This window comes from Schistocerca gregaria, chromosome 6 (genome assembly GCF_023897955.1).
Source record: "Schistocerca gregaria isolate iqSchGreg1 chromosome 6, iqSchGreg1.2, whole genome shotgun sequence".
NCBI lineage: Eukaryota > Metazoa > Arthropoda > Insecta > Orthoptera > Acrididae > Schistocerca > Schistocerca gregaria.
This window is the reverse complement of record NC_064925.1, coordinates 450,486,432-450,509,925: the sequence shown is the minus strand read 5'-3', so window position 1 is coordinate 450,509,925 and position 23,494 is coordinate 450,486,432. Positions and strand designations below refer to the sequence as shown.

The 23,494-nt window shown below is 39.3% G+C and overlaps 1 protein-coding gene across 1 annotated transcript in view; it reads left to right on the top strand.

Annotated features, from left to right (window-relative positions):
- The window catches only part of LOC126278326 (uncharacterized), a 1,364,175-nt gene that overhangs the window by 1,163,439 nt on the left and 177,242 nt on the right, over window positions 1-23,494 (top strand). The window contains exons 9-10 of the mRNA XM_049978346.1: window positions 7,671-7,868; window positions 18,279-18,452. Of these exons, the coding sequence (XP_049834303.1) occupies window positions 7,671-7,868; window positions 18,279-18,452 (372 nt within the window). The remainder of the gene's footprint in view (window positions 1-7,670; window positions 7,869-18,278; window positions 18,453-23,494) is intronic.

Genomic DNA, 23,494 nt, shown 5'->3' with positions numbered 1-23,494 from the left:
ACAGCTTAGACAATTCTTACATTGCATAACAACATATCATGTACACTGCGATTCTTTTAATAGAGTGGTTACCTATAAACTGTGCACTTTCTCTGTCGAGTTCTGACTTACAAATAACAAGAGGTTTAAGTTTGTTACATAGCAAACGTGACACTTTTACTGGACTTTGATTGACACAGTTACTGTACTGAGTCACATTGATAATTACTTTCTGATAGCTTGGGATGGACCAACACACTTACCCATAGAAGCTGACTGTATGATGTTAACAAAATAAATGATGATATCTGACAGACTGATAGCAACACAGAGATGTTTTCAGTTTAGTGACTTAACACAGACTGATTACATAGTGTTAGCTAAATTACGAATATCCGATAACTGTATGATGTTTATTCATACTCTGGTAGCTAAACAGGAATTGACTCAGTTATTGTTTACGTCCCTACTTATAAATGCACATAATAATAAAAATCATAATTTGTTATTAGATAAAATAAGTGAGACTGAGCCATTCACTTGGCAGAAAACAGCATTCACACGAGCTTTCTATCACCAGCTCTTTTCCCAGCAGTTGTACGCATGTTCACACACAACCTCACAGACACCCAGATGCACACTGATGGTCATGGCAATACTAATTATTGATCCTCAGTTACTGGGATCCTGGGCAGGGGGGGGGGAGGGGGGCAGCACAAGGGGGGTGCGACAACTACTGCTGTCATTGAAAATGTGGGCTGTCTAGGGGAGGGGTGATAGAGGGGGGGGGGGGGGGGGGTTGTAAGGAAGAGAAAGTACTGACACTTCTGCATGGGTCAGAAAGGCCTCGTCTTGGGCCACACTGAACTGATAACAGCCAACCTAAACTCCGTATAGAACGTTGTTTATAGCATTTCTGACCTCCATCCAAAAGTGATCCTTATTCCTTTCCACCAAGTCATGCCATGGCATCTTCCTTTCTTAAATCTCTCCCTCATGAGTCCGACATCTCTCCTGTGGAACACACTGCTACTTGTAACCTGAAAAACAATCCATACCTTATCATCCTTCCTTCAGACAAACACGCCACCACAATGGCCATGAATCATAGTATTTTTGTGACTGAGGGCCTCCACCAATTTACCAACACCTTTGCATTCCAACCTTACAGCCGTGAACCCACCACAGAAGTCTAACATGAGCTCAAGTAACTTCTCAAGGCCTTCTTTATGTCCTTCCCTATCCACTTTGCACCTCCATTAGCTTAAGCGACTGCTTTCAGTAACTGAGGATCAATAATTAGTCTAGCCGTGGCCACTGGAAAGTGCATTTGGGTGTCTGTCTGCGTGTATATGTGATTATGTGTATGTGTGTGTGTGTGTGTGGGGGGGGGGGGGGGGGGATTTGGTGTGTATACTGTTGCTGGAAAAAGAGCTAGTGCTTGAAGGGGAGTGTAAATTTTGTCCTCTATTATGTCTTACTGTGTTCCACGCATGGATCTGCTATAGGTGAGTGGTTGCCTTTCTGTTATTTTACATATTCCTCCATCCAGGAATTTCCATTATTGTTATATTTGCTATTACATTTTTAATAAGAACGTAAAGGGTAGCAAAATTGAAGGCCACAAAGACAAAAATCATCAAAGAAGTACATCAGTTTAACTGTTGTTGTTGTTGTTGTTGTGGTCTTCAGTCCTGAGACTGGTTTGATGCAGCTCTCCATGCTCCTCTATCCTGTGCAAGCTTCTTCATCTCCCAGTACCTACTGCAACCTACATCCTTCTGAATCTGCTTAGTGTATTCATCTCTTGGTCTGCCTCTACGATTTTTACCCTCCGCAATGCTAAATTTGTGATCCCTTGATGCCTCAAAACATGTCCTACCAACCGATCCCTTCTTCTAGTCAAGTTGTGCCACAAACTTCTCTTCTCCCCAATCCTATTCAATACCTCCTCCACCTTATCTTCAGCATTCTTCTGTAGCACCACATTTCAAAAGCTTCTATGCTCTTCTTGTTCAAACTAGTTATCGTCCATGTTTCACTTCCATACATGGCTACGCTCCATACAAATACTTTCAGAAATGACTTCCTGACACTTAAATCTATACTCGATGTTAACAAATTTCTCTTCTTCAGAAACGATTTCCCTGCCATTGCCAGTCTACATTTTATATCCTCTCTACTTCGACCATCATCAGTTATTTTACTCCCTAAATAGCAAAACTCCTTTACTACTTTAAGTGTCTCATTTCCTAATCTAATTCCCTCAGCATCTCCCAATTTAATTTGACTACATTCCATTATCGTCGTTTTCCTTTTCTTAATGTTTATCTTATATCCTCCTTTCAAGACACTGTCCATTCCGTTCAACTGCTCTTCCAAGTCCTTTGCTGTCTCTGACAAAATTACAATGTCATCGGCAAACCTCAAAGTTTTTACTTCTTCTCCATGAATTTTAATACCTACTCCGAATTTTTCTTTTGTTTCCTTTACTACTCAATATACAGATTGAATAACATCAGGGAGAGGCTACAACCCTGTCTCACTCCTTCCCCAACCACTGCTTCCCTTTCATGCCTCTTGACTCTTATAATTGCCATCTGGTTTCTGTACAAATTGTAAATAGCCTTTCGCTCCCTGTATTTTACCCTTGCTCCCTTCAGAATTTGAAAGAGAGTATTCCAGTTAACACTATCAAAAGCTTCCTCGAAGTCTACAAATGCTAGAGACGTAGATTTGCCTTTCCTTAATCTTTCTTCTAAGATAAGTCGTAAGGTCAGTATTGCCTCACATGTTCCAACATTTCTACAGAATTCAAACTGATCTTCCCCGAGGTCCGCTTCTACCAGTTTTTCCATTCGTCTGTACAGAATTCACGTTAGTACTTTGCAGCTGTGACTTATTAAACTGATAGTTCGGTAATTTTCACATCTGTCAACATCTGCTTTCTTTGGGATTGGAATTATTATATTCTTCTTGAAGTCTGAGGGTATTTCGCCTGTCTCATACGTCTTGCTCACCAGCTGGTAGAGTTTTGTCATGACTGGCTCTCCCAAGGCCGTCAGTAGTTCTAATGGAATGTTGTCTACTCCGGGGGCCTTATTTCGACTCATGTCTTTCAGTGCTCTGTCAAACTCTTCATACAGTATCTTATCTCCCATTTCGTCTTCATCTACATCCTCATCCATTTCCATAATATTGTCCTCAAGTACATCGCCCTTGTATGAACCCTCTATATACTCCTTCCACCTTTCTGCCTTCCCTTCTTTGCTTAGAACTGGGTTTCCATCTGAGCTCTTGATATTCATACAAGTGGTTCTCTTCTCTCCAAAGGTCTCTTTAATTTTCCTGTAGGCAGTATCTATCTTACCCCTAGCGAGATAAGCTCCCACATCCTTACATTTGTCCTCTAGTTTAACTATGAATTGGATACCTAGAAAATGACAGTGTTATAGATACTGTTTTGTGAAGATGATTTTGTTTTTGTGGTGATTTCCGAAGCCCACTGAAAAGTGTCAGTAAGGTGTACTTTTACAAACTGAATAATAATTAACAAATGAACAAGTTTCTTTTATGAATCAGAAATTCAAGGCTACAAGATTATGATAGTGAATTTTTGAAATAATCATAAGTTAAGATTGGAAGATTGTTAAACATGTCATTTTTAAATATTATTTAGTTTATAAATACAAATTTTTTAGGGGAGAGGGGGAAAAAAGGAATTTTTTGAGAAGAGAAGAATGAGGAAGGCCAAATTAATTAATCCAATTTAGAAACAGCTATTTGCTCACTGGAAATCCCAGTTTCTCGTGATTTACATTAATTGATCACTAATGCTTCTTTCAAGTTAATATTTTCAGATGAACTAATGATCTTATTGCTATCAGTTATTAGGATCCTACACAGTGAATAATAATGTTTTGATAATCTTTGCTTAAAAAAAAGAAATTTATTATTTTTATTAACTATTCTGCATACATTATGTGTAAAAAATAAAATAAACATATTCAAGGTGTATAACTGTACCAGTTGAGGGTGGCACACCTTGCTATGTATTCCTGGTATTGCCAGTCTGGGCACAGTCTCCAGTGTAGAAACTTAACAAGCCAAGATTGCTAAAAAAGCATTTTATTGGAGGACCAGTTTCAACAGAGCTGTGCTGTCATCCTCAGATCTTATGCTTTAAAATTTTTATATATTTATATGCTGATCTGTACTGATCTTCATGGTAGTGGGAAGTGCATATGCAGTGTGAAGTGAGTTGCAACACTGGTGGACAATATTTTTTACAAATGTTAAAAGTATAAGATCTGATGATGACATTGTTGTTTCCAAACTGGTCCTTCACTAAAATGCTTTTATAGCAGTATAGACTTATGAAGTTTTCTTCAGTTATCATACCTTGCTATGTCTCACATCGACTCAGTACCTTTGAATACTACATCTCTTATCCCTGAAATATTTTATGCTGTTGGCTACTGATTTACTGAAAAACTGCATAGCTAATCATATGTACAGTCATTGAAGTGGCATGAGGTCCAAGTGGATAGAAGTTAATCTGTGGAAATCTTTCAGTCCAATGAATTTTTGGGACATCACCTGTTGATAAACGTGTTGCTAAACTTATAGCTGACTATCTTACCATTAAAAAAAGTCTATTTTATCACAAAAATTACTGCTTATGCACTTTATTGCACAAATAGCATAAGAAACTTCCCATATGATTGCATTTTCATCAGTTGAATTCAGTATCTTATAGATTTTGGAATAATCTACTTCTGACTGATCCACCTTACAGTTTTTCTATGCAAGTTGCTTTCACAGTAGATTGATTTTAGCATTGCACTTTATTACACAAATAGCATAAGAAAATTCCCACATGATTTGCATTTTCTTCAGTTGAATTCAGTATCTTATAGATTTTGGAATAATCTACTTCTGACTGATCCACCTTACAGTTTTTCTATGCAAGTTGCTTTCACAGTAGATTGATTTTAGCATTGCACTTTATTACACAAATAGCATAAGAAAATCCCCACATGATTGCATTTTCATCAGTTGAATTCAGTATCTTATAGATTTTGGAATAATCTACTTCTGACTGATCCACCTTACAGTTTTTCTATGCAAGTTGCTTTCACAATAGATTGATTTTAGCATTGGGTTTTCTGTCTTTACATTTTAATTCTAGTTTATTCAGTGTCATTTTCAGTGAAACTATAGCTGCATCTGATGTCAGTTTATTCCTTACATTTTCTTCATCAGGAGGAACATTGATAGATATCTCAGCTTCTTTTGGTTTACGGCCTTCTTTGCCACAACTTCTTTTTAAAATTTATGTATTTCTTTTCGATAGATATTTAGCTCATTAGAAAATAATGAAGGGCTAGAGACCATATTTTTCTTGGGCTTTCAATTTGTTTACCACTGATGGTTAATAAGACTGCTATTGTTCTGAGTTTCTTTGGAAACTTAATCACTCTCAAAACAATTGCGAGTCATATACCTGTCTCATTGGAGAACTGCTCTTATGCATTTTAAAAACAGTGTTGCATTTCTTTGGAGGCTAAAGAAATGTTTACCTTTAATTTATTTGTAGCAGGATCTGCATACTGCAATGAAACATGGCATTTTTCTTATTTTTCACTTTTATATGTGATTATCTAGAAGTTCTAACACACAACCCCATAAGCGAAACCACAAAATAAGCACCAACAATTTCAAAAGAAAACAACAGATAAAACAGAATTACACCAAGTTGAGTCTCAAAATAGCACAGTTGCTGGTAGTTCATGAGAAAGTCACCTACCTAGCTGTGTTAATGTGTGGAAAGATGTCCCACTTCCTCTTTTCTACTCGCTGTGAATGAGTAGTATATATGAGAGACAACACATGCGCACCCACACGTGTGCGCGCGCGGTTGGACGGACAGAGAGACAGAGAGAGAGAGAGAGAGAGAGAGAGAGAGAGAGAGAGAGAGAGAGAATGGAGGAAAATAATAAATTACTCTGGACAAAATCACAGATTTTCTGGACAGATTCCAATCTTTTGGGCTTAATTAGAAAGAATTTTCCAGTTCTGAAAACTTTGACATTTACTAAATGTGAATCACACAGAGAACAACTGTGATCTTAGTTACTTGGATTGGACTATCACTTTGAAATTGTGTGTCCTGGTCCTCATGTATTGTATATAAATTCACATTACAATTAGCCTGTTGCTGTAGAGTCTCTTGATGGACAATCAACAAAGTACATTTGAAAATTTTACAAGGTAAAAACTACTATCCTAGCTGAATTCTTTACTTTCTCTATTAGTGCAGATGGATACTTCCATGCTGTCTGTTGTTACGTCTGAAGTTCTGAATGTGGTATCTTTGCTGGGTTTTTTCCCCAACTTCAACATGTTTTGCCATAGAAGCTACAGATAACACTTTCAGGAGTATATGAGTATTAGCAGCACTATTCTTTTCTGCCTTCCTCAGTTTATCCTATTTGTCATCAATGGTTTATTATAGGAATTATTTCATACTATTTTCACAGTTGATTTGTGGAACTGTAAGACTTTTCCAGTGAGTAATCTTATGTAGTTTGCTTTTTCCCATTTGATTTCAAACTGGCACAATAATAATGAAAACAAGTTGGGAAGAAAGAGATTTAGAATTCTGGCTTCTGATTACTGCCATAAAACTACATCAGATTTGTATATTCAGTCAGCCATGGGGTATGCTGCAGAAACATATGTTGGGGTAGATTGAAACAGCAATAATGTTTTATTGTATGATTTGTGATTTTCACAAAATTGTAATTTTGCTTATGACATTACTTGTTGATACAGCAGGTGCTAAATCTAGATTACTTCATTCATGCAAAACTTGTGGTATTGATCCATATTAATACAACAGTAACATTAAAAATTGTTTCATAATGTCTATGAATGATGACTTAATTGCCTGAATTTAGAGATTAAAGATTCAGAACTGACATTTGCAATATTGTTTAAATAACTAGAAGCATTACATTAATTTTAGGAAAATTATTTTTGGATAGTGTATACAATATAGCTTAGCTCAATGAAATGAAAGAAGTGTAAAGAGTAAGGGTAATTTGTGCTAAATGATAAATAGAACACTACCTGTAAATAATAAAGATGAGTTGCAAACTGGGTAGAAGAACAGAAACAATGGAGGTTATTCTATGTATTTTTGTACTGGATGCATATTTTACACTAAATGATAGTCTGTGTGATCAATTCTTATTATATGCACATGTGTAGTAACTTTTACATTCAACAATATTAATTTTACTTATTTTCTAATGAAAATATATCTGATACAACAGCAGCAGTATTTTATGTTGTATTTGTAGTTAATCTGGAAAGGAATGTAGGACATGACACATCCAATTTTATAAAAGACAAACTACTATTTTTAAGTTGAATCATAATTATGAAGAGAATTTACTACATAGAATCGTTGAAAGTGTTTAACTCTTTGCTCTAATGATGTGTTACTGTTGATAATCTACTACTGACATGAAATGGGTTTTACTGTAGCAAATTGCATTGCTTAATCCATTTAAGTAAAATGTACTGCATGTGATAAGCCCAGATGATTCTCATTTCAGTGATGTGTACCTATTGATGATTTACCTGTAAAGAAAGTATGTTTTCACAGTATTTTCTCCACACAGCTCCATGTGTTGTACCAAGTGTGAGACAGGGTAGGATTCAGTTGTGGGTAGGAAATGAAACAACAGATGAGCTGCCACTGGTAGTCCAACATGGGGAACGGTTGTTTGTAAAGTGTGATCCAATGTATGAGTTTCCAGCAAATCGAACACCTATTTGCAACAATGGTACATGGACTGTTATGCCTCGATGTGGACCAGGTGAGTGATGCTTGTTTTTCTTGCTGCTACAATACTGTCTACTAATGGATTGATGCAACACTTATGAAAAAATGTATGTCTTGATTTATGTACAGATTTCATATTTTTAATGCTGTACTTATCTTACTTTCAAAAACTTGGTGAACCATTTTCTTCAGGGTTTCAAGTGTGCTTCACACACACACACACACACACACACACACAGACAGACACAGACACACACACACACACACACACACACACACACACAGTATTGACGAATTACTTTGATTTATCACTTCATTAAATACTTTAGACATGAAAAATTAAAGAAGGTGGAATAAATACAGTTGTGTGTACAGTATATTGTTGAATGCAGAAGATCAAAGTAATTTCAACATGGAAAACTGTTGCAGATACTACTTTTCACCACAGAGAGGATGTTTACATGTGTGGTAAAGTGATCAGTGTATGGAGTATTCATCAATCAGAGGTTTGTTTATCAAAGAATTGAAAATTCAGAATGGAATAACAACAATATAAGAAGGATCAACACATAGAGTAGAAGAGGCAGACAAGTACAATGAAATAGAGTGGTAGATATTATTCATCTATTGAACTAAATCCTTAATCAAATGTAGACAAGACAAAACTCACTCACATTCACACAAGCACAACTCACAGCTATGTGAGCCTTGTTTTTTTATAGGAGACAATAAAAACAAACAAAAACAAACACAAATTTCAAGCTTTTGCAACCCAAGGTTGCTTTGTCAGGAAAGAGGTAAGGAGAGGGAAAGACGAAAGGATGTGGGTTTTAAGGGAGAGGGTAAGGAGTCATTCTAATTCCGGGAGCAGAAAGACTTACCTTTGGGGGAAAAAGGACAGGTACACACACACACACACACATATATCCATCCGCACATATACAGACACATGCAGACATTTGTAAAGGCAAAGAGTTTGGGCAGAGATGTCAGTCGAGGTGGAAGTACAGAGGCAAAGATGTTGTTGAATGACAGGTGAGGTATGAGCGGCGGCAACTTGAAATTGAGACCTGGTGGGTAACGTGAAGAGAGGATATACTGAAGGGCAAGTTCCCATCTCCGGAGTTCTGACAGGTTGGTGTTAGTGGGAAGTATCCAGATAACTCGGACGGTGTAGCACTGTGCCAAGATGTGCTGGTCGTGCACCAAGGCATGTTTAGCCACAGGGTGATCATCATTACCAAACCACACTGTCTGCCTGTGTCCATTCATGCGAATGGACAGTTTGTTGCTGGTCATTCCCACATAGAAAGCTTCACAGTGTAGGCAGGTCATTTGGTAAATCACGTGGGTGCTTTCACACGTTGCTCTGCCTTTGATCGTGTACACCTTCCGGGTTACAGGACTGGAGTAGGTGGAGGTGGGAGGATGCATGGGACAGGTTTTACATCAGGGGCGGTTACAAGGGTAGGAGCCAGAAAGTTGGGAAGGTGGTTTGGGAATTTCATAGGGATGAACTAAGATGTTATGAAGGTTAGGTGGACGGCGGAAAGACACGCTTGGTGGAGTGGGAATGATTTCATGAAGGATGGATCTCATTTCAGGGCAGGATTTTAGAAACTCGTATCCCTGCTGGAGAGCCACATTCGGAATCTGATCCAGTCCCGGAAAGTATCCTGTTACAAGTGGGGCACTTTTGGGTTCTTCTGTGGGAGGTTCTGGGTTTGAGTAGATGAGGAAGTGGCTCTGGTTATTTGCTTCTGTACCAGGTCGGGTGGGTAGTTGCGGGATGCAAAAGCTGTTTTCAGGTTGATGGTTCAAGGATTCCAGACTGGAGCAGATTCGTATGCCACGAAGATCTAGGCTGTAGGGAAGGGACTGTTTGATGTGGAATGGGTGGCATCTGTCATAATGGAGGTACTGTTGCTTGTTGGTGGGTTTGATGTGGACGGACGTGTGAAGCTGGCCATTGGACAGATGGAGGTTGACGTCAAGGAAAGTGGCATGGTTTTTGGAGTAGGACCAGGTGAATCTGATGGAACCAAAGGAGTTGAGGTTGGAAAGGAAATTCTGGAGTTATTCTTCACTGTGAGTCCAGATCATGAAGATGTCATCAATAAATCTGTACCAAACTTTGGGTTGGCAGGCTTGGGTAACCAAGAAGGCTTCCTCTAAGCGACCCATATATAGGTTGGCATATGAATGGGCCATCCTGGTACCCATGGCTGTTCCCTTTAATTGTTGGTATGTCTGGCCTTTGAAAGTGAAGAAGTTGTGAGTCAGGATGAAGCTGCTGGCTAAGGTGATGAGGAAAGAGGTTTCAGGTAGGGTGGCAGGTGATCGGTGTGAAAGGAAGTGCTCCATTGCAGCGAGGCCCTGGACGTGCGGGATATTTGTGTATAGGGAAGTGGCATCAATGGTTACAAGGATGGTTTCCACGGGTAACAGATTGGATAAGGATTCCAGGCGTTCGAGAAAGTGGTTGGTGTCTTTGATGAAGGATGGGAGACTGCATGTAATGGGTTGAAGATGTTGATCTAAGTAGGCAGAGATACATTCTGTGGGGGCTTGGTAACCAGCTACAATGGGGCGGCCAGGATGTTTGGGTTTGTGAATTTTAGGAAGTAGGTAGAAGGTAGGAGTGCGAGGTGTCGGTGGGATCAGGAGTTTGATGGAGTCATGTGAAAGGTTTTGTAGGGGGCCTAAGGTTCTGAGGATTCCTTGAAGCTCCGCCTGGACATCAGAAATGTGATTACCTTGGCAAACTTTGTAGGTAGTGTTGTCTGAAAGCTGACGCAGTCCCTCAGCTACATACTCCCAACGATCAAGTACCACAGTTGTGGAACCCTTGTCTGCCGGAAGAATGACGATGGATCGGTCACCCTTCAGATCAGGGATAGCTTGGGCTTCAGCAGTGGTGATGTTGGGAGTAGGATTAAGGTTTTTTTAAGAAGGATTGAGAGGCAAGGCTGGAAGTGAGAAATTCCTGGAAGGTTTGGAGAGGGTGATTTTGAGGAAGAGGAGGTGGGTCTCGCTGTGATGGAGGACGGAACTGTTCCAGGCAGGGTTCAATTTGGATAGTGTCTAGGGGAGTTGGATCATTAGGAGTAGGATTAGGATCATTTCTCTTCGTGGCAAAGTTATATTTCCAGCAGAGAGTACGAGTATAGGACAGTAAATCTTTGACGAGGGCTGTTTCGTTGAATCTGGGAGTGGGGCTGAAGGTGAGGCCTTTGGATAGGACAGAGGTTTCGGATTGGGAGAGAGGTTTGGAGGAAAGGTCAACTACTTAAGTGGGGTGTTGTTGTTCCAGATTGTGTTGACTAGAATTTTGAGGTGTTGGGGGGAGTGGAGCTGGAAGTGGGAAATTGAGTAGATGGGGGAGACTGGGTTTGTGTGCAATGAGAGGAGGTGGAGGTTTGCTGGAAAGGTGGTGGAGGGTGAGTGAGTTGCCTTTCCAGAGGTGGGAAACCAGGAGATTGGATAGTTTTTTGAGGTGGAGGGTAGCATGCTGTTCTAATTTGCGGTTGGCCTGTAGGAGGATGCTCTGAACAGCCAGTGTGGATGTGGGAGAGGAAAGATTGAGGACTTTTATTAAGGATAGGAGTTGATGGGTGTGTTCATTGGCTGAGTTGATGTGTAGGTGAAGGATTAGGTGGGTGAGGGCAATGTATTGTTCAGTTTGGAATTGGTATAGGGACTGATGGAAAGAAGGGTTGCAGCCAGAGATGGGAACTTTAAGTGTGAGGCCTTTGGTGGTAATACCAAATGTCAGACAAGCCTGAGAAAATGAAATATGAGAGCGCAATCTGGCTAGGGCGAAGGCATGTTTGCGGAGGGAATGTAAATAAAACTTAATGGGGTCGTTGTGGGGGTGTTGTGGGGGTGACATGGTATTATAAGGTGGAAAGTGTAACATGAGGCTGAAATGAAAACGAAAATATATAGGGAGAGATAAAGGTGAACTAGAAAGCAACTGGTGATCTGGTGTGAAAAAAGGCGAAAAAGTGTTTGTTAAAACTGAGCTATGTAGATCCTCTGGTGAACTTGGGTTGGTAGACAACGATGTGCGTAAAGGTTAGGTGGTTGTGTTGCTGCCAAAATATGTTAAAGGATGGAGAAATTATTTCCAAGACTTACCAAGCGGGAAAGCGCCGGTAGATAGGCACAATGAATAAAACACAAACACACACACAGAATTTGAGCTTTCGCAACCGGCGGCTGCTTCGTCAGGAAAGAGGTAAGGAAAAGGAAAGATGAAAGGATGTGGGTTTTAAGGGAGAGGGTAAGGAGTCATTCGAATCCCGGGAGCAGAAAAACTTACCTTAGGGGGGAAAATTATAGGTATATGCTCGCGCACACACACACACACACACACACACACACACACACACACACACACACACACACATATCCACCCATATATATATATATATATATATATATATATATATATATATATATAGAAAGAAACTTCCACATAGGAAAAATATATTAAAAACAAAGATTCCAAGACTTACCAAGCGGGAAAGTGCTGGTAGACAGGCACAATAATATAACACACAAACACACACACAAAGTTACAAGCTTTCGCAACCGGCAGTTGGGGGAAGGAAAAGGAAAGATGAAAGGATGTGGGTTTTAAGGGAGAGGGTAAGGAGTCATTCCAATCCTGGGAGCGGAAAGACTTACGTTAGGGGGAAAAAAGGATAGGTATATACTCGCGCGCACACACACACACACACACACACACACACACACACACACACACACACACACATATCCATCCATACATATACACACACAAGCAGACATATTTAAAGGCAAAGAGTTTGAGCAGAGATGTCAGTCGAGGCGGAAGTGCAGAGGCAAAGATGATGTTGAATGACAGGTGAGGTATGAGTGGCGGCAACATGAAATTAGCGGAGATTGAGGCCTGGTGGATAACGAGAAGAGAGGATATATTGAAGGTCAAGTTCCCATCTCCAGAGTTCGGATAGGTTGGTGTTGGTTGGAAGTATCCAGATAACCCGGACAGTGTAACACTGTGCCAAGATGTGCTGGCCGTGCACCAAGGCATGTTTAGCCACAGGGTGATCCTCATTACCAACAAACACTGTCTGCCTGTGTCCATTCATGCGAATGGACAGTTTGTTGCTGGTGATTCCCACATAGAAAGCGTCACAGTGTAGGGAGGTCAGTTGGTAAATCACGTGGGTGCTTTCACACGTTGCTCTGCCTTTGATCGTGTACACCTTCCGGGTTACAGGACTGGTGGTGGTGGGAGGGTGCATAGGACAGGTTTTACACCGGGGGCGGTTACAAGGGTAGGAGCCAGAGGGTAGGGAAGGTGGTTTGGGGATTTCATAGGGATGAACCAAGAGATTACGAAGGTTAGGTGGACAGCGGAAAGACACTCTTGGTGGAGTGGGGAGGATTTCATGAAGGATGGATCTCATTTCAGGGCAGGATTTTAGGAAGTCGTATCCCTGCTGGAGAGCCACATTCAGAGTCTGATCCAGTCCCGGGAAGTATCCTGTCACAAGTGGGGCACTTTTGGGGTTTTTCCTCAAAATCACCCCTTTGGGGTTCTTCCTCAAAATCACCCTCTCCAAACCTTCCAGGAATTTCTCACTTCCAGCCTTGCCTCTCAATCTTTCTTGAAAAACCTTAATCCTACTCCCAAAATCACCACAGCTGTCTGTATTGTTGAGGAACACAAGCCATCTCACCTTGGCAAGTTCATTGGGGGGATCCAGAGTAATTTAGCACAAAAAATAGAAAATGTAACATTCTTCCTGAATGTTCATTACACTTCTACCTTTTAATAAGCTGAGTGCATTCTTGTCTAAAATAACTTCTACGAATGTGTTTCTCTTTGTCTGTAAAGTACGTAAGGACAGCCAAGTTGAATTGATCCTCAATTTTTATAGATATTTCTACTGAAAAGCAAATACCATGGGCATGTAGTCTCATATGAAAATCAGAAATGAACGTTGACAATATTTGTGACAGAACAGCCACATCTACTTATCAGTAACTGAAACACGATTAATGGAAACCTGCACATCAACTCTTCCATTCTCCAATTGGTCTTAATTTAACATTTCATAGTAAACACTTTTCTAATAGTATGTGTATCTTAATGAAACATTCATTTAATACATCATAGTAGTACTAACTTTATTTGAAAATCCACAGACTGATCATCCCACGTTATAGCTGTAGTTTGCAGTCCCATTCAGCTTTTACTCAAATATTTATATTCCTTATGGAGCCATAGTATACATAATTACCTTAGTTCTGACTAATGGAAATGTGGGTTCAGCTTTGAGAAGAAATACACAGAAATGATAGCAGATGACATTGTTATGCAGATGGGACATTGGATATTGCAACTAGTTTTGATTCTCTCAAAATGTTTCATTTTCAACATAATGAACCACAGTTCTCATAGTTTGAGCTGATAGTTTGTGTGCTACCTCCAACATGTGAACATACTTAAGTGGTCTTAACTGTACATGACTGCAAATAAAATGCAGAAATTTGGTTAACTGTGATTGCCATACAAATAAAATGAGAAGTATTAATATTTGTGTGTTACAGATGTGGAATTTCAAGCTGGTGTTTAAGAAAACAACCTTCATTGAGTCTTTAACAGTTTTGCACTAGTGTATATTTCAGAAAAAATGCAAAAAAGAGCAACTTATTTTGTGATTGATAAATGCTTGATAAGTAATTGCTGAGCCATGCACTGGGATTTATGTTTTTAACCTTCGATCATAAAACACTTTTAAGATTAGTAGTTGCAGAGATACTTTCAGTGATTTAAATGATTATTTTTCACACTTTATTTTAAGCTTGCCATTGACTTGCTAATTTCCTAATATGATTATTCTTGAAATAAATTTCATGCAGGTAATTTAGTACTATATCAAATTCAGAGTGCACTAAGTTTCATAAATGTGCCTTTGATTTTGCTAAGCACAGTGTAGTGAGATCACTGCAGGAAAACAGTTTACTATTGAAATAGACACTACATACATGTTAAGCTGAGTGAGTACCTAGTTGAAAGAGATATTTTATGACAGATTTAAGTCATCCAATTTCGAAGGTATTTATGTAGAACACAGATGAAAGGAATGGGCATCTGCTGTTGGTGGTATATCTCTCATGTGAGAATAAATGAGATCTTACAATTCACATTAAGTATTTGCCAAGAGCGATTCAACTACATCCATGCTCTCCAAACAATTGTGAAGTATATGGCAGACGTTATGTTCCAATGTACCAGAACTTAGGGCTTCTTCCCATTCCATTCACGTATGTAGTGTGGGAAGAATGATTGTTTAAATACCTCTGTGCATGCTATAATTGGTCTAATATTGCCCAAGTAATTCCTATTGGAGTGATATGTGGGGGGTTGTAGTACGTTCCTAAAGTCATCATTGAAAGCAGGTTCCTGAAACTTCATAAGTAGACTTTCTAGGGATAGTTTTATGTCTGTCTTCAAAAGTCTGCCAGTTCAGTTCTTTCAACATCTCTGTGACACTCTCCTGCGGGTAAGACAAACTTGTGACCATTTGTTTTGCCCTTTTCTGGACACATTCAGTATCCCTTCAGTCCTTTCTTGTATGGGCTGCACACACTTCAGCAATATTCTTGGATGGGTCACACAAGTGATTTGTAGACTGTTGCATTTCTCCATTATTCTAACAATAAATCTCTACATACTTTACCCATGACTAAGCCTATATGATTGTTCAATTTCATGACCATACAAAGTGTTAGACCAGGAATTTGTATGAGTTCACCAATTCCAGTTGTGTCTCAATTTTATTATAGTCATAGTATATTACTTTTTTTTTCTTTTTGTGAAGTTCATAATCTAACATTTCTAGATCTGGCTGAATATTTGTGCAGTGTCTTTCAGACAGTAATTCATTATAAATAACTGCATCACCTGCAAAAAATATAAGGTTACTATTAATATTGTCTGCAAGACCATTAATATATAACATGAATAGCTAGGGGCCCTAACTCGGTTCCCTGCCATACACCCGAAGTTATGTCTACATCAATCTGTGACTCTTCATCTAAGCTAACTTGCTGCATCCTCCCCATCAAGAAATTCTCAGTCCTGTCACATATTTCACTTGATAACCCATATGACCATACTTTTGATAATGAGGGTGGTCGTGGTGCTGAGCCAAATGCCTTTCAGACATTAAGAAATACTACATCTACATGAAACTTCCTGGCAGGTTAAAACTGTGTGCCAGACTGAGACCGGAACTCACATGCACACTCCACTGCAGAGTGAAAAAATCTCATTCTGGACTAAATTTACATGATTACCTTGATCCCTGGATTTTGTAGCATCATTTGAGAAAAGTGCAAGTTGGATTTCATGTGATCTATGGTTTCAAAATCCGTGCTGATTGGCATGAAGGAGGTCATTCTGTTCAAGATACTGCCTTAAATATGAGCTCAGAATATGTTCTAAGATTCTATAAGAAATGAAAATCAAGGATAATGGACTGTTTGTTGATAACTCAACCATAAATTCAGTGTAGAATCAGATAAGGATTCCATTGGGCCCTGGAACTTTGCTCAGTTTTAACCATTTCTACTGTTTCTCATTGCCACTGGCATTAATATATATTTCACCCATCTTTTCAGTGGCATAAGAATTAAATTGGGGCAATACCCATTGGTTTTGCTTAGTAATTGAGCATTTGAAAACAGGGTTAAGTATTTCTCCTTTAGCTTTTCTACTCTCAGTTTAAGTTCCTGTCTCATCCATGAGTAGCTGGACACCAACTTTGGCACCACTAACAGCTGTCACATACAACCAGAATTTCTTTGGACTTCATGAGAGATCTTTCTGTCATATTATGTTATAGTCGTGATTGCAGGGTTTATGCATTGTTCACTCGACAGCCAAACATGTTCTCTACCTATGGCCTGCTGCTTTGTTTTATACTAATTATACAATAGTCTCACTTTCTTTAGAAGTTTCTGTACAGTGACTGTGTCCCATAGAGGGTGTTTCCCATAATGAAGTGTCCCAGTGGGCCCATATCTGTTCAGTGCATGGTCAACTGTTCTGTTAAATTTGAGCCATAGTTCCTCTACATGCTCCTATCATGAGTTAAAAGTTCCAAGTTCCTCATTGGGAAATGACACTTGGCAGTCACTGTTGCTACAACTGCCATTTGGTCACTGATACCAGTTTTAATATGGACATCCTCAATGGTGTCAGGTCTGTTTGTTGCCATTATATCTGTTTCCATCATGAATGGAGTCCGAACCATTTGTTCTAGGTATTTTTGAGAGAAGTAACGCCTCGTGTGATGCCTTGTCACACCCACCACTAACAAAACTGTAATTTTCCCACTTGATTGTTATATGATCAGCAAACTAAGGTTTTCTCTAAAGTTTTCTATTACATCAGGAGGTGAGTCTGGTGATGAATAGAAGGATTGAAATATAATTTTATGCCTACCTCTGATACTGCATCTTGCCCAAAGAATCTCCCAAGCAGCTTGATAATCAAACAAATATCAGCTGAAGAACCTGAGACAGAAGCCAACATGCAATTTGTCATTAAGTGGTCACAAAAGCTTTAACAATTCTGATCAGCAATTTGATGGTAGTATGTCTTTAAAGACAGTTTGTTGCCAGTACAGCCTGTTTTTAGAGAATCAAATCTCATGAAGACTGTTACAAAATGCAGGAAGATTTTTAAGAAAATTTGTATTTTTTTGTTTTGACTGGCTGATAATAATAAATAAATATAAAATTATAGTGAGACAGAATGGCTGGCCATCTGCTGCCTCCCAGTCCTCCCTTTTCAACTGAATAATGATCAGCCATGTTGTTTCCTTGTAATTTTACAGTTTTCTCAATTGAATTTTGTTATTTGGTATAAATAAATACAAAGTAATATATGTCACAGAACAAATAGCAATGGTACAGTTTGAATACAGCTACAATGATAAAACTTGCACTCTTATATTTATGTGCATCTATGTTGTGTGTGTGTGTGTGTGTGTGTGTGTGTGTGTGTGTGTGTGTGTGTGTGTGTGTGTGTGTTTTAAGAGAGAGAAGGAGGTGGGAGAATGAGGAATGAGAGTGACTGTAACAGATCAAGCATATCCAAGTGAAAATTAGACAAAGAAAGATGAGGTAGTGGTATTAAATTTGAGTTTTGGAATGTCTCTGCATGTACAAATTCGTTTTAGTGCTTGCACGTAAATAATTTTTTTGATGATGCATATACAGCGTATCGATATTGGTAGGTATGTAATGAGCAGCATAGAAGAGATCTCTGCTAAAATTGGAGTTCTTCAAAGACATAAAAATATTATTTTCACTTCACATTTAAAAAGTTTAATTAAGGAGTAAATATTTAATAGAGCAGTAACTTTTCTTATTTTAGCTCGCTGCAAGCGTATGCCCAGAGCTCCCAGGAATGGCTTGGTCATTGCTCCCAAAACAGAACATGGTATGCTCGCTCGTTTTAAGTGTAGGGATGGTTTCACACTTCGTGGAGGGAATGTGACTGAGTGCCGTTACGGAAACTGGACTGGCGAATTACCATATTGTCAGGAAGGTATTTCAGTTTTAATACTGTTATAGTTTCAGTTACTCTCTTACATCATAAACAATTATTTACATCTTTATTTTAATGTGTGGATATTGTTGCATTGATCTTTGGTCCACTTGCAGATAGGTACAATTATGATGTCAGTCTTGGCAGATGTTTAGCAGTCATGCTTTGCATAAGCCTCTTCTTTAGTTCCCTACAATTTAAATAATCTGTCATTTTTTCATTTTTTTCATTGTGCTGTCACTCACCCTTGTTTCATTGCTCTTCTATGATACATACTACTACTCCTATACGTAAAGAAGCCATAACCGGAACACTCATAATGTCAGTACTGCCGTTGGTTTGTCCTCCAAGACTCTGTCGTTCAGTGAGGTCCAACAATGTTCAGGTCTCCGGGCTCCATGTAATAGCTCTTGATAAAGACCATTGAATCTTGACACAGCAACCACATAGGAACATCATTTAGGCATTCATTTATGTCTTATATCTTGACTTCATAGAATATTCATTTATCATCCTAATATGATCCTAAAGCATTTCCTCAGGATCATCACTTAATAGCCATTGGGAAGATTTTGCATGAACATGCCCCATTTTATCTTTCATAAGTTCATTGCAAAACCCAATCAAATTAACATACGCAGCTGGATGGTTAAGAATGTCCAAGCCAACAGGGCTCCTCCACTGTTATGCATCCATCTCTAGCCATATCTTGTGGCTAATGGAGTTGGCTAACCATCTCACTCTACCACCACCTCACACACCTATCTAACAGTTGCTGTACATACCAAGATACACTAGCTCTGTTATCATAGACATCCTGTTGTCACACTTCATTTAATGTCTGTGTTTATTAAATATAGTGTAGTTTCACCCTTTTGGGTGGCTGGTAAGTAAATATTCTACTTTTGTTTTAAATGTTGTTAACATTCAGTTCTGATTTTCATTTGCATTATAATGCCTTAATTACATTAATACATTGTCTTTTAGAATGGAATTTGTCAGTATTTTTGCAAAATCTGTGCATCTACAGTAAAATTTAGTTACACTTTATTTGCCTACAGCTAACAAATTAGATATCTATACTGAAAGATTCGCAGAAAAGGAGAAAGTCTCCTACAAACTTCCATATATTGCCCTAGTGGGCAATATTGTACCTTCCTCAGGTCCTCTTATCGGTACCTTCCTAATAACATCTTCCCTCCCCTCCATACAGCTGCAGTCATGGACTGTGCGGCTGATCCCGGCGGAGGTTCGAGTCCTCCCTCTGGTATGGATGTTTGTGTTCGTCCTTAGGATAATTTAGGTTAAATAGTGTGTAAGCTTGGGGGCTGATGACCTTAGCAGTTACGTCCCATAAGATTTCACACACATGAACATTTTCTTTCCATACAGCTTCTGCTAGTGTCACTTTGCCAGCCTTTCTCTTACACATGAAGTTAAGAAGTTGTATTTCAGTTGTATCTATAATGATATGATCCAATGGATTTTATAAGGTTATATCCATTCTTGGCAGATTTCAGTACATAACAAAGGTGAACTTTTGTTCAAATGACATCATAGACTTCTCCTGAGCTTGAGATAGACAAATTCTTTTTTAGTTTAATTATATCTGTTGATGATCTTTCCCAAAAAATACTTGCACCTGAAAAGTTGTCATTGCCCATGTTCATTACTGGTTCCGCTTTCCTGTCTCTAGACACAAGTAACCAAATTTTGAAGCTGCAAGTTTTTGTTGCCTATGGTTATTTTTCTTGGCTTGCAAGAAGTCAAGCATCATTGCTCATTGTGAGTGTATTGTTTGGCTTCATAATGTTGCTAGCACATTGTAGTAAAAAAACTTCGCAAGACAATGTGTGCTATTGAACTAACTGCAGAAAAAACACTTTTAACCATTTACTGACATACGATTCTTAACAGTGTCTCTTGTTGGTTCTGTTTGTGTGCACAGTACACTACTGGAACCCATATTAAGTAGTAAAATAAAATAAAAGCACTGCTTACAGACAGCAAGTCCACTGACATATATAGGGAAGTGCTGAATATCAGTCTTTCTTCATGTTCTCCATAACAAAAGAAAGGCAACAATTAGGTGCTGCCACTGTCCAGCAAAATTGGTTGTATTATGGAAAACAACAGGGTGCAATGCATGTTCCTTTTGCCTATCAACGTTAAATTCCTCTCGAACAGAATAAAAGATAGTTTAGACCTCCATAAATTGGGACCGTCCCAGACATCTTGCCAATGCGTTGATCATATGTAAGCCAGACTGTCAGAACTGTGAGAGAATGCTGCTTTGCAAATGCTGCTTTGGACACCAAATGCACTCACACTTAAGTTAATCAGGCTAGTTATTTCTGTTGCTGAAATGGTGAGTAAGTCTCATATAAAGATCTGACCTCTCCATTGAGAACTTTTCTTCATGCTATGTGCTGCAAAAAGCTGAAGAATCACAGGAAACAGAATGGCTGGCTAATATTTACCTACAGAAGGTGAAATTCCTATATGATGTTCTCTGTAGTTGTGATACTGATGTAAACACCGTGCTATGTACTCTTCCACATTTTTTTTTTTAATTCTCCTTCCTGCAGAAGATTAAATTACTCATGTCAAGTATAGTAATTAATATGATATGTTAATGCTGCAGTCTTGCAGATAAATTTATCTTGCAGAGGTGCTTCTCTCCTCATCACTGGCTTCTGCACCATATGAAGATTAGGCTGCAAGTGCAGAGATAATGTATCATAACAGTGGAACAACAAAACATCTAGTTCATTGTGTTGTAACACTTGCTTTAAGCCCATCAACATTTATTCAACAGAAATAATTTTTTTGTAACAACAAATTAATACTGCATATTAGTCTATGAAACTAAACGGAAATAGGCGTTGGTGGAACTTGATATAAGCCTAAATGGAGTTAATATGAGAGAACTCCTAATAAAGCACATGCTTTGCTTTGCTATCTTTAGGGAGTCTGATATTAAAGAAAGTTCCATTAAGTCCAACAAAGGGGAAAACTTTGCATTCATAATTTATAGCTCTGTGCATACAGTTTAAGTACTTGTGGTCACCGGAGTCCACCGGTAGAGCAAATTAGATACTAGAAACTGAGGAAGAGAGCAGAAGGTGTCTTGTATTTGTCTGATATAGACAACCACAAGACTGCTTGTAGATCAGCAGTGTTTCCAATGTGGGTTCCCTCACTGCAAATGGATTATGTGTGTTGATTTGTCTGTATCTTTCACTTGCTCACAAGTTTGTGATGGGGAGGGGATTACTAAATCCTCTCCCATGAACTGGCACACAGGGCCATCACCTGCCCAGCCAGAGGGCTGCAGGACATCATGGTGGTAGCTGGGCAATGTCATGATACAAAGCTTGTGGGATATGCCTGGGGGTGCCATTGACAATGGTGCTGGATCTGGAGCTTCTTGTATAGGTATGGAGATTATGGGAATGGTGGCATCCTGCAGGGCATGATGGAACTGGAGAGTTGATCATCGGTGAAACCAGCTCAGTGCAGATGTGCGTGTTCCTCAGCTCGCAGGAAGGAGGACCAGGTGGCCATCTCGTGTGACAGAGTAGAGAGCTGTATGGAGTGAATGCAATGTTGGTCTCCTGATGAGAGATATCACTTACCAGAGTGCCAGCACTGGAGTTGGCTGTGGTGTTGGCATAATATGCTACAGTTACAGCCACTAAAACTACCTGGAGTCCCTGCTGTCGTGGACCTGTGGAAGCAGTGGGTCACACCGAGATGCTGTTGTAAAGCCCCCTGGGAATTGAGAGGTAAATTATCTAATGATTGCTCCAATTGGCCATCTGATTGAAAACAAACAGTACTCTGGTGTTTATATTTAGGATCAGTATATCCTGGCAGGCAGGAATGTTTATCAGCATTAAAATGATGAGCCGAAGTGTGATAGTGAATGTAGTATTGAAAATTTGTCAGAGAATCCACCAATGAAGATGGAAATGGAAATGAGCATTTGGTGTCATTGGCCGGGAGGCCTCTTGCGGGGCAAGTCCGGCCGCCTTGGTGCAGGTCTTATTACATACGACGCCACATTGGGTGACCTGTGCGCCGGAAGGGGATGAAATGATGAAGACAGCACAACACCCAGTCTCTGAGCGGAGAAAATCCCCGACCCAGCCAAGAATCGAACCCGGGCCCGTAGGATGGCAATCCATCATGCTGACCACTCAGCTATTGTGGAAGACACCAATGAAGATAATGTGTTGTATGTTCTGGTGGTTTTGCGTTAGGTCCACAAAGTGGCAAATGCAGTTATGCATAATGTACTTCATTTTTACAAGGAAGAATTAACAGATGGGCAATGGAGGCTGCCTGGGGAATAAATTGCACATATAATTCACTTTTCCTAGAAATACTTAAATAACCTTGATGGATTTATGCACAGACCTATTCTGAATAATCACTACATATTCATGTAGGATATAACATGAATAAGTTTGTCCATGTGAGTGAAGGAAAAATTTATTTTGGACAAGGCAAGGAATAAGTATCGCTCTCTGCTAGAGCATTATTAATAACCAAAGAGTGTCTCCAGGCTTCGTAACAAGCAATAATGGCAAAGCCCAATGTAGGAAATGGAGAAAAACATGTTGTTGTTGTCGTCATCTGTCTGGTTAAATCATAACATCATCCTGTATAACCAATGGAGTCGGATGAGATTTACAAAATCTTGGACTTGGTGTAGGCTTTAAGACAAAGTAGGGCTGAAAGTCAACTGCCTTCCCCAAACTAGGTTCAAACAGTGGAGGAATTGTGTACCAAGTGTGTCAATTGCAGTGCAGGATACTAACATGCAGTGGAGTAAATGAAGTAATGAAACTTCAGAGATGGAATATGTGTCAAGACCAAAAATGTTCTCTACCAAAGAATATGCTGCAACCAAAAATGGCAGCATTTGAGATGACTGATTGTAAGTGACCATCACTTGCATGTGACTGAAGAGTGACATCTCATGGTGGCCATACACCCACAAGTTCAATTACACTTTGCTGAGTGAGGGAGTGCCC